The following is a 16,986-nucleotide window of genomic DNA, read 5'->3' on the forward strand; positions in this document are numbered from 1 at the left end:
CAGGGACTTAAATACAGGGACATGCCTGGGACTGTTCCCATTCCCCTTTTCCCATTGGGTCCCTTCGGTGGTCCAAGAGCTACGAAACCTTCACCTATTGGTCTGCGGTGATGGGAAAAGTTGTTTGAAGGGTCACATGAACCCCTTTCCAACACTTCATTGTTGGGCTCCTTTTCCCACCAAACCAAATACCCCCGCACCACAAAACCACTTCCTAGTGGTTGGCAGGTACAGGGAAAGTTGTTTGAGGGGTCACATTAACCCCTTTCCAACACTTTATTGTCTGGCTCCTTTTCCCGCCAAAGCAAATATCGGGGCGCTACAAAACCACTCCCCAGTGGTCGGTGGGGATAGGGAAAGTTGTTTGAGGGGTCACGTGAACCCCCTCAGGGGGCAGGATTTCCGTTAAAGAGGGGCGGGACTTCCGTTAAAGAGGGCCGCTATCAAGGTAGTTTGAGATAAAGTATGTCTTATTACTATTCGGGATGTGTAGTGGTTTGGATGCTGAAATTTAGATCTTGAGGATCCAAGTTCAAATTCCCGCTCAGCCATAATGCTTCCATGATTCTTTCATGCTCTTGAGCCATTCATCTAATCTACCTCAGAGGGCTGCAGTGATAACAAAAGGAGGAGAGGAGCTATGCACACCACTCTAAGCTCCTTGGAAGCAGTGTGGTATAGAAATGTTAAAGTAATAATAATAATAATAATAATAATAATAATAATAATAATAATAAAACACCAGTTCCATTTCCCCTACACCAGTGGTTCTCAAACTGGGACATCATAATGCCCCAGCCTGAGGGCCCTGGGTTCTGCCCCCTTAAGGGGCAAGGAGGGGAAAGGCACAGATGCCATTTCCTGAATTGCGCCTCTGATCACGGCTTGCATGGGTAGGAGGAAGGCAGTGACACGATGCCCAGCATCTTCCACTCACCCGCACCTGCAGCAGCCTCCTGGGACTTGGAGGAGCCTGGCACCAGCTTCATCAAGGCTCTCCAAGCAGCACAGACCCCTGGTTTTGCGATAGAGAAACAGGATCTGGTCGTGATTGTGTTTTGCAGGGGTCTGCGCTGCATGGAGAGCCTTGCTGAAGCTGGTGCCAGGCTCCCCTGACCCCCAGGAGGCTGCTACAGGCAAGGGCGAGTGGAAGTATGCCTGCACCCCTCCACACCAGCATGATGCTGGGCATCGCGTCACTGCCTTCCTCCTACCCATGCAAGCACTTACAGGCTCTCAAACTCTCACAGAGTGTTTGGGAAATACGGCCCTATGCATATATGTCATCCTATTCATTTTGATGCAGCATTATCTTGTCACTCAATCACATACAGTCTAACTATTTACTTCTGTCCCATGACTGATTTGGAGAAGACTTGTGTTTGCAGATGGCAAACATGTTTCCTTCAGCAAGGCCTCAGAGGAAAGATAAAGAAGCACAGGTTGAACTGTTCCTTCTGTAATTATCAAAATGACAGTGATTACTTCAGCTCCTTCTTAAATTCCACAGAGGGTCAATGATCACTAGTCAACTATAGGCCAACAGAAAATAGAAATATCCCTCCTACAAAGCAGATTTGTGCATAGGCCTAGAAGATAGGCAAGATTTCATCCTTCTGATCTTTGATACATCAGCCTCCACATCAGAATATGAGGGAATGACCATCAAAACAGGCACTGACTGGTGTAGTCTTGGAGTTTCTAGCAAGGACCTGGAAGCAAAGATATTTCTGCCTTTAGTAAACCTTTGCATCCAGGATGGTGGCATTAATGGTCTTGCTGCTCTTGTTGCTGCTGCCCCATGTGAGCTGCAAAACTAGTGTGGTGAACTGCAATACTGGAGATCCTCTCTTAGCTCTTCGCAGCTACTTGCAACCTGGTGAGCTGGTCATCGGTGGCATCACCTCTCACATCTTCATGCCTACTAAGCGAGGAAACTTCCATGAACATCCCGGTCAGTCAGTCATTGATGAATCACTGTGAGAACAATGTCTTTTTCTGTTCTTCTCTTTGTGTGTGTGTGTGTGTGTGTGTGTGTGTGTGTGTGTGTGTCAAATTGTCAAGTAAGTCAGTTTTACAGATGGTAATTAGCCTTGCTAGGATTTTATACAGTCAGTCCAAACACGGTCTGAAAGCTAGGTCTACAAGATTAGAAGAGGCAGAATGAGAGCCCAGGTCTACCCGGCAGGTAGATATGTGCTCCTAGTCTGGGCAGGAGCCCAGGTCTACTCATCCAGCGAACCTTAGCCACAGAGGACAAAAGTTCATCTGGTCTACCCAACCAGAAGAGCTAGACTCAAAGTCCAGGTGGGAGGCCAGGTCTACCTTTCTGGTTGACCTCGGCTCTGGAGTTGATAGTGCTCATGGTCCGGTCAGGTCCGGTCCTGTTCCCCCCGCCCCCCCAAAAAAGAAACAAACGAACACTGGGTCTACCCCTGATTCATGGTTTTGTGTCTGATCATAAAAGAGACAAACTTAAGTGAGATGATTTCATTTATTGAAGCAGATGTCTTGGTGAAGAGGAACTCAATGGCAATGATTTTGTTAAGTGCAAAATTGACATGTGATACAGGATGTGATTCTCATTGTAGTGTAGTAACAAAGAACTACCAGCATATCCTGGCTTTGGTATTTGCTGTAAAGGAGATCAATGCAAACCTCCAGATCTTGAAAAATGTCACCTTGGGCTTCTGGATCTATGACAATTACCACATTTCTTGGTGGACCTATCAGGCTACAATGGAACTTCTCTCTACACAGGACAGGTTTATCCCCAACTACAGGTGTAGCATCCAGAACAATTCCATAGCAGTCATTGGGACTCTATACCCTGAAACATCCCTCTATGTGGCAAGCATCCTGTCCATCTACAAAATTCCACAGGTGGGATGTCTGAGTGTAACACGGCAATGCAATGATATGTTCAAGTCTAAATTTATTCCAGATGTGACTTTGTGATTTGGAAACAGAAAAGGACATGTTGAGTATAAACTAGGATATCACATATTTGTTTAATCCTCCTTGTTCTTAAATATTTACTAACGACACCAATTGGAAGTGTGGTAACCATGATAATTTAGGAACTGTTTCTCAAACCATTACAAATCATTTAGATAAGTTTTATTTTTCACTCTCCTCCCCACTCATCCACTTCCATTTCTTGTAGTTTACATATGGCTCAACTCAGATGAGAGATAACTCTGAACCCCTTTCCTACTACCAGATGATTTCAAGTGAAGCCTACCTATATCAAGGAATTCTTCAACTACTCCTGCATTTCAAGTGGACCTGGATCGGGGTCCTTGCTGCAAATGATGACAATGGGCACAGATTTGTACAGGCTGTACTTGAAATGTATCCTCTGAGCGGAATCTGTGTTGCCTTTGTAGAAAGAATAGTGCCTATTTCTCTTGGTAGGCTTTATCACCTACTGGACCAGATGACGAGAATATATCATATTTCAATGAGCAGCATGGCTAATGCAGTGCTTGTGTATGAGGAACATATATTACATTTCCGATTGTTGCTGCATTTACCAGAACTAGAATTTGTGGCCGCAGAGCCCAAAGGTAAAGTCTGGATTATGACAGTCCAAATGGAGCTGACAGCACTGCACTTCCAAAGGAGTTGGGACATACAAGTCCTTCGTGGTGCTCTTTCTTTTGCTGTTCACTCAAAGGAAGTGTTTGGATTCCAAAATTTCCTTCAAACTAGAAACCATTTCTCCACCACAGAAGATGAATTTTTGAGGGATTTCTGGGCACAGGCTTTTGACTGCACATTTGAAAATCCATTTGGTGGTGAGGAAGCTGAGACACTATGCACCAGGAAAGAGAAACTGGAGAGCCTTCCTGGGGCTTTCTTTGACATGAGCATGACTGGTCACAGCTACAACATCTACAACGCTGTCTATGCTGTGGCCCATGCCTTACATGCTATGCAATCAAGCAAACTTCAGCACCGGGCAATGGCACTGAAGGCAAAAATAAAACTTCAGGATCAACAGCCATGGCAGGTATGGTTTCATGTGGAATGGATACAGCAGAGAACAATACCTGTGGATAGAACAGCATGTCTTGGGGCGCAATCCAGAGGCTCCCTGGGGCCAACATGCACCAGCCATGAAGCACTTTCATGAGGCTGACATGAGGGGAGCTAGGCTGTCTCACGGATGTGTGCTGGCCTCCCCGCACTGACCTGGGCCCCCGGGGATGGTGAGTTTGCATCAACCGAGCTCTGACAGTGCAGGGGTTGGGAGGGGTGTGTGGAGGGTGGGTATGGGGGGAGGCATTTCAGGATGGTGGAAGGGTGGGCGGCGGGCATTCCAGGGCGCACTTATGCCCGATCCTAGTCCTTTTCCAAGAGGCCCAAGGCAGTCCCATGCTGCTTGGATTTGCACCACTTCTTTTGGTGGTACAGATCCAAGTAGCCCCACTGGACTGCTGTGGCTCTCCCTGGGGTAAGGGGAAAAGGCTTCCCTTGCCTCGAGTTGACCCATGAGCCACCTGAAACTTGCCGTGCATACAGTGCAGGCCCACTGGTCTGCGTTTTCAGAAATTGTTTCTTGAGAAGATTTTCACAAACTCGCCTTCATTCTTCTCACGAGATCAAAATACTATATATTGAACTTTCACGTATGTTTTCATTTCTTTAAAGTAATTATATAGTCTGCAACCGAGAAAAATTGAGGATTATTATTGTATACCCCATATCTCTTGGGGTATACTATAAGTGCATTACAAACATCCACCCCACCTCGTATCCACAAATCTGTAGATTCCATTATCTGCAGCTCTCCATTGGGCCCCCACGTGCATTATTTTCCATTTTCTATACGCAAGCAGACTTCCTGTTTCCTGTTAACCTTCTGTGTGCCCCTAGCATGCAGGCCCTGCCTGCTTTTCACATTTTAGCATCTGTAAGAGCAAGAAACATGTGTACTTGCTAATGAAGAAATAGAAGGCAATGGGTATGGGATGGGTGGTTGGAGTAGAGTACAGTAAGAATTAGGTTCCCTCATATTCACAGTTTCTGTATCCACAGGGGAGCCTGGAATGGATTCTCTGTGGGTGCAGGAGCACCTGTCCATTCTTACCACCACAAAAATGCTCACTGCTCTGCTCCTACTAGAAAAAAAAGCATACATTAAGAAAATCCCATGGAGCAATCACTCCTTACATATACTTTTGAATCTGCCCAAACTCCTGGAGAATAAGAAAGACGCTGCTAGTATGAACAAGAGTAATATAGGGTCCAATACTTTATAGTTGTATGGCCTATTTAATGAAGAATATCTTGGCAGTATTGAACATATTTTGTATATGGAAGAAATCAACTTCTGTTCCCGGTATATCTGGATAAGTGATTTAATGTAGCAGTTTATGAAACTTTTGCATGAGACCCTGGGCACCTGAGGTTAGTATGCTAGATCAACCACTAGTTTCACTGTGTAAGGGTAGCTTAATATGTGATCCATTGACATCTTCAGGGAAACGCTTTGAGCTTTCTTTTCTAATTCAGCTCCACCACTTTCTAAAGAGAGTGTCATTTAACAACAGTGCTGGGGACAAGATTTCATTTAATCAGAATGGGGAACTGGTAGCTGGCTTTGATATTATCAACTGGGTGACTTTCCCAAACCAGTCCTTTCAGAGAGTGAAAGTTGGACAGATGGATCCTCAAGCATCCCCTGACAAAGCACTCACCATTCATGATGATGCCATCATATGGCCCAGCAGTTTTAACCAGGTAGGAGCTGCCTCAGGTGATTGGGAAAAATCTCCCAGTGTTGAATGAACACACATTTTTATGCGTAATTTGAATTTCAATGGAGAAGCACTTGGTTTTCAATACTCAGTGTGTATGTCCTGCTATGTCGTTTTACTTTTTGGCTAAGAAAAATTTTGAGACCGAAGAAGACACTGAGCATCATTATCTCATCCCTTAAGCACAAAGAGGAAAAACTCAATATGTAGTCAGTCATAATATTATGGCTACTAGGTGTTCTCAAAGGTTGCACATTTATTTTGGAATGAAAAACAGCTAATTCAGGCCCACTCTGTTCATCTTGTTTTACTACAGATGGTGCCTCTATATCTGCAGATTTGGGACCCAAAGTTTTACCTCCCTGAAGGTCCTGAACCTGCAGATCTCCTCACATGCTGTGCTCCAATCGCTTCCCACCTGAGCTCTGGTTGCATTCGAAGGCCCTTCTGGCCTGTCCAGCCCTCAGAATGCCTCCAGAAGGTTGAAAATTGGTACTTCTGGTTTTCAGCTGTAAATCACAAGTGCCTACTTTTGACCTTCTAGAGGCCTTAGAGAACCTCCTGAGGGTCAGGAAGGCCACGCACGGCCTCCTCGGCCCTCAGAAAGACCTCTGAATATGACTGGAACACAGCTCTGGTCACTTTCAGAGGACAGCAGGTGGGGAAAACTGTGGATATGATTATCTGCAGATTTTAGTATCTACAGGGGGTCTGGAAATGGATCCCCTGCCGCTCCCGAGGCACCACCTATACTTCATTTCATGCCCAAAGAGTTATCAATGGAGATCATTTCCAGGAGCCCATTCTTATCCATTAGTTCCACATTTTGGGATCGTAAGGACAGGGCCTTTTCATTTGAGGCCCAAGGTTGTGAAATTCCTTGTTCTTGGAGACTTCTTTGCGACCCACATTGTTGCTGTTTTGGCATCCGGTGAATATATTTTTGTCTCACAAGATATTTAACTTTCAGAATCCCCTCACCCATGTATCCCCCCCCCAAAAAAAAATACATGTGGCAATGCAATTTGGTAACAAATAGGTCAAGTTTATTGGAACAGATAATAAATGAAGCAGGTCCTGCCTAAGACACTCCAGCCCCCTGTGGGTACATTACATGGTGCCGAGATCCCCTTGGACAAAACCACCTTGGCTCCAAACCTGGGATCGTGGCTTTCTCACTGCCAAACTCTGGAAGGGGATAAGGGAGCTGAATTGCCCCACCTTTGCCAAGCCTGATAGGCATTGGGGAATAGCAGGCATTGAAATTCAAGCCTGATGAATTTCAGGCTTGAAGCCCACCTGCATCCCCAGGCTTGAAAGCCTGAAGCCCACCTCAATCCCCAAGCCTGAAAGCCACTTGAGATCAGTTCCTTCAGACTCTTGCTTGTCAAAGGCAGACACTAGATTCCTTCTTCTATTCTCTATCCTCCACTGCATATGTCATCCTTGACCTATATGGCTAACACCCCCATGAGCACAGTCTGTGATGGTGGGGGGACTCCATTCCATGGTCATTCAGAAGGGAAACAAAAAATTCCTACCAGGCCTCAAACTGTAACCGGCTAACCGTTGACTCTGTCAACATGTGGATGGGTTAGGTCCTGGCTTGCCAGAATCAGAATGATGTATAGAGGTAGATGTGCTGAATAGCAGCACTCTAATCACTTCCCCTCTACCTGACAGTCAATTGGGTGATGCCCGTTCGACAGTCAGTAGGAGAAGAACTTGGCAAAGAATGTGGGGGAGTGGCATTTTTACCCATTAATTACACATTTTGCATGGAGGGGCTCCCTTTCCCTGGTGAAATGATATATATGCTTGACTTTCTCATGGAGGCTGCCAGATGCTTGGTTTAGGATTGCTCTAAAGTTTTTGGCAGGAGGGCCACATCATCTCTCTCACACTGTGTCAGAGGCCGAATTCATTTACATTTCAAATTTGAATAAATTTACGTAAATGAATATATTAAAGATGAACTTATATGAATGAATGAAGGTCTTGCAATAGCTCAAGGTCTATAAAAGGCCTTGCACAAAGCAAGACTGGCCTTTCCTTTACTGCTGCTGCTGCATCACAGACGTGAAACAACAAGCAGTGGAGGGAGCCCTCATCCCGCAGCTCACTCAAGAGGCCAAACAGTTGCCCTCACGCTGAGAGCAGTTGTGTCAGGCCAGTGTGGGCTCCAACAAATCTCCAGAGGGCCAGAGGCTCATTGGAGACTAGGGGCTCCCTGAGGGCCGCATAGAGAGGCCTTGAGGGCCGCAAGTGGCCGCAGGGCCAGGGTTTGGGTACCCCTGCTCTAGAGCACTGTGCAGGAAAATATGGTAGGTACATCCAAGACAGTGTGGCAAAATAAAATGGTGGTTTCCAAGATCTGCTGATGTCAAGGCAAAGCAACAACAAGTAACTGTCTCAGACCCCCTCCCCAAGCCAAACCTGTAGCAACCATCAATACAGTGCAACAAGGAGCCAAAAAGGGGGAGGGAGAAGGCAAGAAGAGGACAGGAAAAGCATGAACTTAGGGGAGAAGCTTAAAAGAATTAACCGCTCTGCTCATTAACTGCTCTGCGATCAGTTGGCAATGTTTCTTGGCAAACTAACAAAGAGTCTAGCTAGCTAACCACAGACACCTGCAAGAGATGAACTTTAGAAGACAGCACACATTTTAATCAGGAAAGCAAGCATCCTTGAACAAGTCAAAGTGAGACAAGGCTACTCCCTCTTTGAAAGTAAGGAGGGGGCAAGAAGATGAAAGGGAGAAGTGGAAAGTACCAGGGAAATTTCTGCCTTTGAAGGCTCTCTGTTTGAATTGCAACTGAAATAGATAAAGATGCCAGGCAACGAGCAGATAGGCCTCATTTTGGCAGAAGAATACACGTCTTCGCAAGGACAGTCTGCCTGTGTCCACTTACAGTTTTAAAATGGTTATTCTTTCATGCTTTTTAGGGCAAATGACATATCCCTTAATACCAATGTACTCAAGGTAACTGGTCACAATAGTTATATAGAATTAAGCTATAGAAGTTTTAGTTTAGTAAAGCATCTGAAAACCCCTGTTAATAAAAGGAACCAGAGGCTATGTTAAGCAACAATTGTAAAAGATAAAAGCACCGTATCAGGGCGTGCTAACGAGATGGGCACACCAAGCAACAGGTCTGAAGTTCTGCCAAAGATGAGGTCTTCACACATGTGTTTGTACCCTCTTTTAATGATGTTACCCATCAAACAATCTGTATAATTGGAAGGTTCAGCACTGGGTCAACACTGGGTCAATACTTGTGAACTTTAGTTGCAAAGCGGTATATAAATACTGTTTATAATAATAATAATAATAATAATAATAATAATAATAATAATAATAATAATGGATAAAATGATACTATAACACCCCCTGCTGGCTTTTGAAAACTTTGTAATTCAATATGTTTAATTGTTTCATTTCACCTTTTTTGGAAACCTGTAACTTGAAACTCACCTATGAGGTGTCTCTAAGGTTATCTACAGCCTATTAAGAGTTTGCCACTTCTATGACTTAGATTTTCAGCAAATAAGAAGTCTAGATTTCAGACAAAGAGCCGATAATTGTATAAAAAGTGTCCCACGCCTCTGAAAAGGGCCTTCTGGATTTGAGCTGAGTCTCCCAGAGGCCACAGACATGTCTTGCTGAAATAATAAACAGCCTTCATAGCCTTCCACCTCTCAGTGTCTTGCTTATTTGGTCTCAGCGGCACTGGACAGACCCACCCCTGTCTATCAACTGGCGCTGCCCTTCAGGGCAGGGTACGACAATATCAGTCTGAGTTGAGGGAGGGGTTCAGGACAAAAAACGCTTTGCTTATTTATTTAATGTTATTTATTGTGTTGCTGCTGAAAGGACATCTATGGAGAAGTAAATCTTGTTCAACTTGTTGTTGGTAAGCCACCATCCAAAGGCCCACTTAGTCAAACATCAATCAACTAATGTGATGTAAATTCCTCAAATGCATTTTCTACATACTGCTACTCTATGTTTTCCATTTATAAATAGGCATTGCCCCTTTCTGTGTGTACTGCCAGCTGCCACCCTGGTTATTTCAGAAGACAACAAGAAGGGAAGCCATTTTGTTGTTACGATTGCATCCCATGTTCAGAAGGGAAGATTTCTAAGCAGAAAGGTAAGAGATGTCATGTTGCAGCTCCATTTCCTAGCCTCAGGGAAGATGTCTGAGAGATCAGTTTCCACGTCAGACTGAGGGCTACAGCATATGGTATAGTTGGAGAGGCCTCTGGCCCAGTTGACCAAACACAACTGGAATTGTGTTTGTGGGGTGGGGGAATGGGGACCCATTTAAGTGTGTGCTTTATTTCTTGGACTGTGTTGGTGCTTGGAGAAGTCCTGGACATTTGAGCCCATTTATTCATTCATCTAAGTTCAATCTCTAATTTATTTTTTTTAATTTTATATTTAATTTTTGTTCTAGCCCTCGACACTGCCAGATATTTGATACGGCCCTTCCGCCGAAAAGTTTAGAGACACCTGTAATAGAACATTGAAAATCTTTTTCTCCAGCATTTGCTCTAATGACCTTGAGATGCTGATTGAAAAGTTATCTGTCTACTTGAACATTCAGTGATATTTAAGGCTGAGCATTTAAGGTGCAATCCTACTTGGCACTGGAACAGGCAAGCCAAGAGGCTTGTGCTGTATCCAGCACAGGATAGGGGCCAGAATCGGCTCAGCCAGAGGCAAGGGGAAACTTTTCCCCTTACCCCTGGGAAAGGAACACTGGTTGCTATGGGTCTCCTCGGACCTGCGCCACCTCCAGAGGTGGCACAAGTTCAAGGAGAGCGGAGCGGCTTAAAGCCACTCCAACCTCCCCAGGAACAGGAATTCGGATCCAGCATAACCGCCACCTCCTGCTCCCCACCCGCTCACCCCTGCGGCTGCACATTGCCCACCCTCCTTGACCCTGGAATGTCTCCCTCTCACCTCCTTCCCGCGCACCCCAGAGCCATGCATCAGCCCAGCTGGGCCAATTCAAGGCTCGCCACTCAAGCTGCCACGAAGCCGAATTCATCCTCTGTGTGCCAGAGCACCTCCAGCTTGCTTGTGAGGAAGTGCAAATGTGCTTTATGGTATATTTGTGATCCTCCTTGGCTGGGGCAAGCGACTTGTGCTGGCCCAAGTTCTTCTCTCTATTGCGCCCTTAGTTAGTGTCTAACTTTTTTTAAAATAGTATTGTAAAGGTTAGTTTGGTGATTGTTTAATTTTTTTATTTTTATGATATCTACATTTTAAAATCATAAACTGCCTTAAGAACATTTATTGAATGACAGAATATACTTGATTTTAAATAAAGACATAATATCAGGAGCTTTCCGGATTGTGACCATGGGCACAAACACTAGAAATTTCTTTGAAGTTATCTGGACACAAGCAATGTGAGGTTAAATAAATATTGAAATGCCACTTTTGATATTAATGATAACCAATACATAGGGGTGTGTGTTATTAGGTGATTTTTTTTTCCCCAGAATTCCCTGATTAAAATAGCAAATTGTGGTTGTCAGGGGTTTGAGCCATTGTCCGACCCCTGCCTTACCTGGCTGCAGGCCAGGGGCAGAACTGCCTGGCCATAGAGCCACCACCACCTTTCCAGCTGACCAGGTAAGACGTAGGACAGCTGCGTGGGAGAGACCGTCACAACTGGAATTGTGTTTGTGGGGTGGGGGAATGGGGACCCATTTAAGTGTGTGCTTTATTTCTTGGGCTGTGTTGGTGCTTGGAGAAGTCCTGGACATTTGAGCCCATTCATTTATTCATCCATCTAAGTTCAATCTCTAATGTATTTATTTCAATTTTATATTTTTTTTTTTGCATCCTTCAGCACTGCCAGATATTTGATACGGCCCTTCTGCCGAAAAGTTTAGAGACACCTGTAATAGAACATTAACAATCTTTTTCTCCAGCATTTGCTCTATTGACCTTGAGATGCTGATTGAAAAGTTATCTGTCTACTTGGACATTCAGTGATATTTAAATTAACAGGCTGAGCTTTTAAGCTCAATCCTACTCGGCACTGGAACAGGCAAGACAAAAAGCTTGTGCTGTATCCAGCACAGGATAGGGGCCAGAATCGGCTCAGCCAGAGGCAAGGGGAAACTTTCCCCCTTATCCCTGGGTAAGGCAAACTGGTCCCTATGGGTCTCCTCGGACCTGCACCACCTCCAGAGGTGGCACAATTCCAAGGAGAGTGGAGCGGCTTGAAGCCCCTACAACCTCCCCGGGAACAGGGATTTGGATCCAGCATAACTGCCGGCTCCTTGCTCCACCTCCTGCTCCCCACAGGCTTGCCCCTGGGGCCGCACATTGCCCACCCTCCTTGACCCTGGAATGTCTCCCTCTTGCCTCCTTCCCTCCCATCCCAGAGCCTTGCATCGGCCCAGTTGGGCCAATGCAAGGCTTGCCGCTCAAGCCGCCACAGAGGCTGAATTCAGGCTCTGTATGCCAGAGCACCTCCAGCTTGCTCGTGAAGAAGTGCAAATGTGCTTTACGGCACATTTGCAACCCTCCTGGGCCAGTGCAAGGGACTTGCGCCAGCCCAAGTTCTTCTCTCGATTGCGCCCTTAGTTAGTGTCTAACTTTTTTAAAAAAAAAGTATTTTAAAGGTTAGTTTGGTGATTGTTTTATTTTTATATCTACATTTTAAAATCATAAACTGCCTTAAGAACATTTATTGAATGACAGAATAGACTTGATTTTAAATAAAGACATAATATCTGGAGCTTTCCGGATTGTGACTGTGGGCACAAACACTAGAAATGTCTTTGAAGTGATCTGGACCACAATGTGAGGTTAAAAAAAAAAATTAAAATGCCACCTTTGATATTAATGATAACCAATACAAGGGGGGGGGGGTGTTTTTGGTGATTTTTTTTTCCAGAATTCCCTGATTAAAATAGCAAATTGTGATGTTATGTGTTTTTATTCCAATTGTGCATTTTAATAAATTATAATTATAAATTACTATTGCTTTAAAAATGTACAAGGTTGGTATCACCTACAAGGTTGGTAGGTGATACAGTGTCAGCAGATGCCATAGCATTTCAGTCAGGCCCCCATATCTCAGAAGTTCCATTCCAGAAATCCCCCCTCTGGATATCCGAATCCATGGATATGGGTCGACACCATATGGGGAACTATGCTCCCCTCGCCTCTGAAGGATCTTCTGAGCCCTGCAGAGGCAGTGAGCACTCACAATGTGAAATCTGTGGTCCTCAGATCGACTGTTAAATTTAAAAAATAAAGATACTTCCATTTTTTTTGTATCCACGGATACAGGGGACCCCTGTATTTCTAACTGGAAAAGTAATATATTATAATTTCTGCAAAATATCTTAAAAATCAAAATGCTGTGTTTTGTGTTTTTATTCAGATATTTTAACATCAAAAATGAGGTGTTTTGTGTTTTATTCCTTTCTCACAAAAGCACACAACAACAACAACAACAACAAAAAGAAACCCCTACCAGTATGTTATCAAGCCCCCTCCTCTCTGTCATCCGTCACGATCATAATTCTCTCATATTATTGGATAATAGACCATTGCTTGAGCAAATTGAGGCAAAATCTTTTCACTTTTCAGATTCGGATGACTGTTTCAAGTGCCCACAAGATCACTATCCAAACAAGAACCGGGATTTCTGCATTGCCAAGGATATACACTTCCTGTCTTACGGAGAACCTTTGGGAATCAGTTTAGCTATTATTTCTGTTTCCTTTTCCGCATTCACAGCTTTGGTACTTGGAACGTTTGTGAAGCACCACAGCACCCCTATTGTGAAAGCCAACAACCGGAACCTCACCTACATTCTGCTAAACTCCCTCCTACTCTGTTTCCTTACTGCGTTGCTATTCATTGGCCAGCCTCAGAAGGCGATATGTCTCCTCCGACAAACTGCTTTTGGCATCATCTTCTCGGTGGCTGTTTCTTGTGTGCTAGCAAAAACCTTCACTGTTGTTTTGGCATTCATGGCTACCAAACCAGGAAGCAGGATGCGGAAATGGGTGGGGGCAAGGATGTCCTATTCTGTGGTCCTTTATTGCTCCCTTATCCAAGTTGTCATTTGTGTTCTGTGGCTGGCAACTTCTCCTCCATTCCCAGACACTGACATGTACTCAATGAGTGCGGCAATCATACTAGAATGTAGTGAGGGGTCTGTGAACATGTTTTACTGTGTCCTGGGCTACATGGGCTTCCTAGCGGTGATCAGTTTCATGGTGGCTTTCCTTGCTAGAAAGTTGCCAGACAGTTTCAATGAAGCCAAGTTCATCACATTCAGCATGTTGGTCTTTTGCAGTGTTTGGTTATCCTTTGTACCAACCTACGTGAGCACCAAGGGAAAATTCACAGTAGCTGTGGAGATCTTCTCCATCTTAGCCTCCAGTGCTGGCTTGTTGGGTTGTATCTTCTTCCCCAAATGTTATATTATTGCACTGAAGCCTGAGCTGAACAACAGGGAACAGTTAATTAGGAGAAAATAATAAATATATAATATGATGCACCTAGATTAGAAATATGTCAGTATATTAGTAGTTTCTCTAAGTACACTCAAATATTTTTCTCCTCTTTTTCTGCATGTAGATGTAGCCTGAACATTTTGACTGAATCTTGTTTTAGTATTTTCTAAATAATAATTAAAAATATGTTCATTTGTATCTGTCCAGGATTACCTACTAGTTGGGGGTAATCAAGCAAAAGCCATTTAAATGACACAAATTACTTGCACTTTCAAGGAATGATTCACAAGCCTATAATGTAGAGACAATCTCAACATTGCCATATATTTGGAAACACCTGTTTGAAACACTATGGTAGGAATTGCTGCAACACTTGCACTGCTGATGTTTGTGTGTGATCTGAGAGCTGTCCCCAAACCTTGGGCCTTGGTTCTTTCCTTTTACCCATAGATGTTTTCATCTTCCAACTGCATTTTAGATTCACTGTAGTTAGGAATTTCATGAGCAACGTACGTTTCTCTGGCCCAAATCTACAGAAAGTTACTCAAGCTTCACAGGGTGCCAGTGACTATGACCCCTGCAGAGTCTTGGCAGTTCTAACCTGATCCCTCATTGACTGCTACAGAAGTTGTGGCCAGTTGTGGCCAATTTTTTTAGATTGTGAGCCCTTTTGGGACAGGGAGCCATTAGTTGTTTTTTTTTTTCTGAAAACTGCTTTGGTAACTTTTTTGTTGAAAAGCAGTATATAAATATTATTATTATTATTATTATTATTATTATTATTATTATTATTATTATTATTATTATTATTATTCCAAAGTATCAGCTCACCGGGGATGGGAACTTGAGTCAATTAATTTGAGTCAGAGTTGCCAAACACGTGTTTGTGTGACTCGTGCCTGACCTGAGTCTCACATCTCTAGGACTCAGGACAATTGGAGTTTGGGGCCACTGACTTGGAAGTGAGCCCTCACATGTGCAGTCTCAAGTCTGTCTGTATCACGGTGTGCTTGCTTACTTTCTTTGTGGCTTCCATATTGCACGCAGGACCTCGTGCCGTGATCCAGAAGCTGGCATTGACTGGTGCAAACAGCAGGGTAGGTTAGTTCCAACCAGACGCAGGGACTGGGGAGAGGGTAAGTGAAGGAGGAAGCTTTCAGGTTTTTATTTGGCGTAGCTGAATTGAGCACGAGGCGGGTGAAGAGGAATGCAGGTCCAGTCAGCTCATGAGGGAGGGAGGCAGGAGCAGCCACTTGTCCAAGGAATGGCCGATTCATTGGACAAAGGATGGATTGCCTGATCTATTTTCTCTGGATGAGGGAGGGGGGAGAGGGTTGGTCAGCCATAGGAAAAAGTGGCTTTCAGAAGCCCAGGGAGGGGGAGAAGGAGGCAGGGGGAGTGAGGGTAGACTGTTCCTACAGCGATTGAAAATGGGATGCCTGGCTGATTTCTCTGACATTCCCATGCTGGCTCTCCCACTGTGTGACACATGTATCAGAAAAGTTGAGTGACTTGAGTCACAGCCAAAAATCCAGCAGGGCAGGGCAAAGGTGCATCACCACACCCACTACCCCATCTACTGCATGGGTGGATGTCCATCATGGGCTTGACGGACTGGCCTCCCACACTGGGTTACGCCAACCCTAGTGATGCCACTTATGGGGGAGGGCAGAAAGGGTTGGGGCAGGGCAGAATGGGGCAGGGAGGGGGGCATAACAGGAGTGGTGAAAGTGGATCCAGCAGCAGTGTTGAGCCTATTCCCCTTTCCTGCAGCCTTCCCCCTCTTCTCTCTCCACAGACATGTACTAGCAAAATCGCTAGGACATGTCCAAGGAGACCCATTGTGGAGCGGGAGGATTACCCTGGGGTAAGGGGATTTAAATCCCCTTTCACTGTTGAAGCCTCCTGGTCCACTCCCCACTGGTTATAGTACACCTGTTTTTGGTGTGGCTGTACAACCATGTGGGGGGGGGGGCAGAGGGATAGCATTAGGCTGTTAGTTCAATTGGGTTCAGAGGTGACAAACGTATTTTGTTTAGCAATCCCACAGAGGAATCATATTCTGAACTCTTCCCCTGTAATTATCACACTGATTTTTTTTAGCTCTGCTCCTTCTTACAGCCCCCTGGAGGCTCAGTAATAAACGACAAAACAAGGAACCAAGAGAGTGACTCTTAGTACAAATCACCACCCTACTATCATTCAGTTACCGGGAGAAGGACTAGTGCACAACAGGGTTCATCAGTCTGATAATTTAGGATTTGTACTCCAGGCTCCAGAGCCGCATATGAGCATATAATACACATGACACTTTGAACAGACTGAAAATGGACAAGAGAAGGCTTACGTGCATGGGAGGTGTGAAGGGGTGTGTGTTAAGTTCTGGGTCGGCACTTATTAACTATAAACTCAGTTACAACCACGTGGGGACAATCGTTCATTTATTGCATTGCCATCACTAACCCCATTCTGTATTATTGGCTCACCTGACTGTACAATCTACAGCGCAGTCTTATCCAGGCCTTGTGCTGACAGAAGCTGTGTTCTGGAAGTGCAAGACCCAGGTCACTGGCAGGGCAGTCAGTGTAATGGGGCACAGGCCAGGTTGCCAATTGGCTGGTGGCTGTGGGAACTATTGGCGCCCCAACCAGACCAGCTAAGTCAGCAGAGGGGGCATTCTGGGGGAGGATGTGGGCAGGAATTGGGATCCACTGGAGGGCAT

At 44.8% G+C, this 16,986-nt stretch overlaps 1 protein-coding gene across 1 annotated transcript; it reads left to right on the forward strand.

Moving 5' to 3' along the window:
* The first annotated feature begins 1,758 nt into the window (after nucleotides 1-1,758).
* On the forward strand, nucleotides 1,759-14,288 carry LOC136653334 (vomeronasal type-2 receptor 26-like). The gene is made up of 6 exons (XM_066630245.1): nucleotides 1,759-1,979; nucleotides 2,592-2,883; nucleotides 3,167-4,015; nucleotides 5,521-5,748; nucleotides 9,793-9,919; nucleotides 13,390-14,288. Exons 1-6 carry the CDS (start codon nucleotides 1,759-1,761, stop codon nucleotides 14,286-14,288), a joined length of 2,616 nt encoding a protein of 871 aa, XP_066486342.1.
* The last annotated feature ends 2,698 nt before the right edge of the window (nucleotides 14,289-16,986 follow it).

The sequence above is a fragment of the Tiliqua scincoides genome, chromosome 5, assembly GCF_035046505.1.
Source record: "Tiliqua scincoides isolate rTilSci1 chromosome 5, rTilSci1.hap2, whole genome shotgun sequence".
Lineage (NCBI taxonomy): Eukaryota > Metazoa > Chordata > Lepidosauria > Squamata > Scincidae > Tiliqua > Tiliqua scincoides.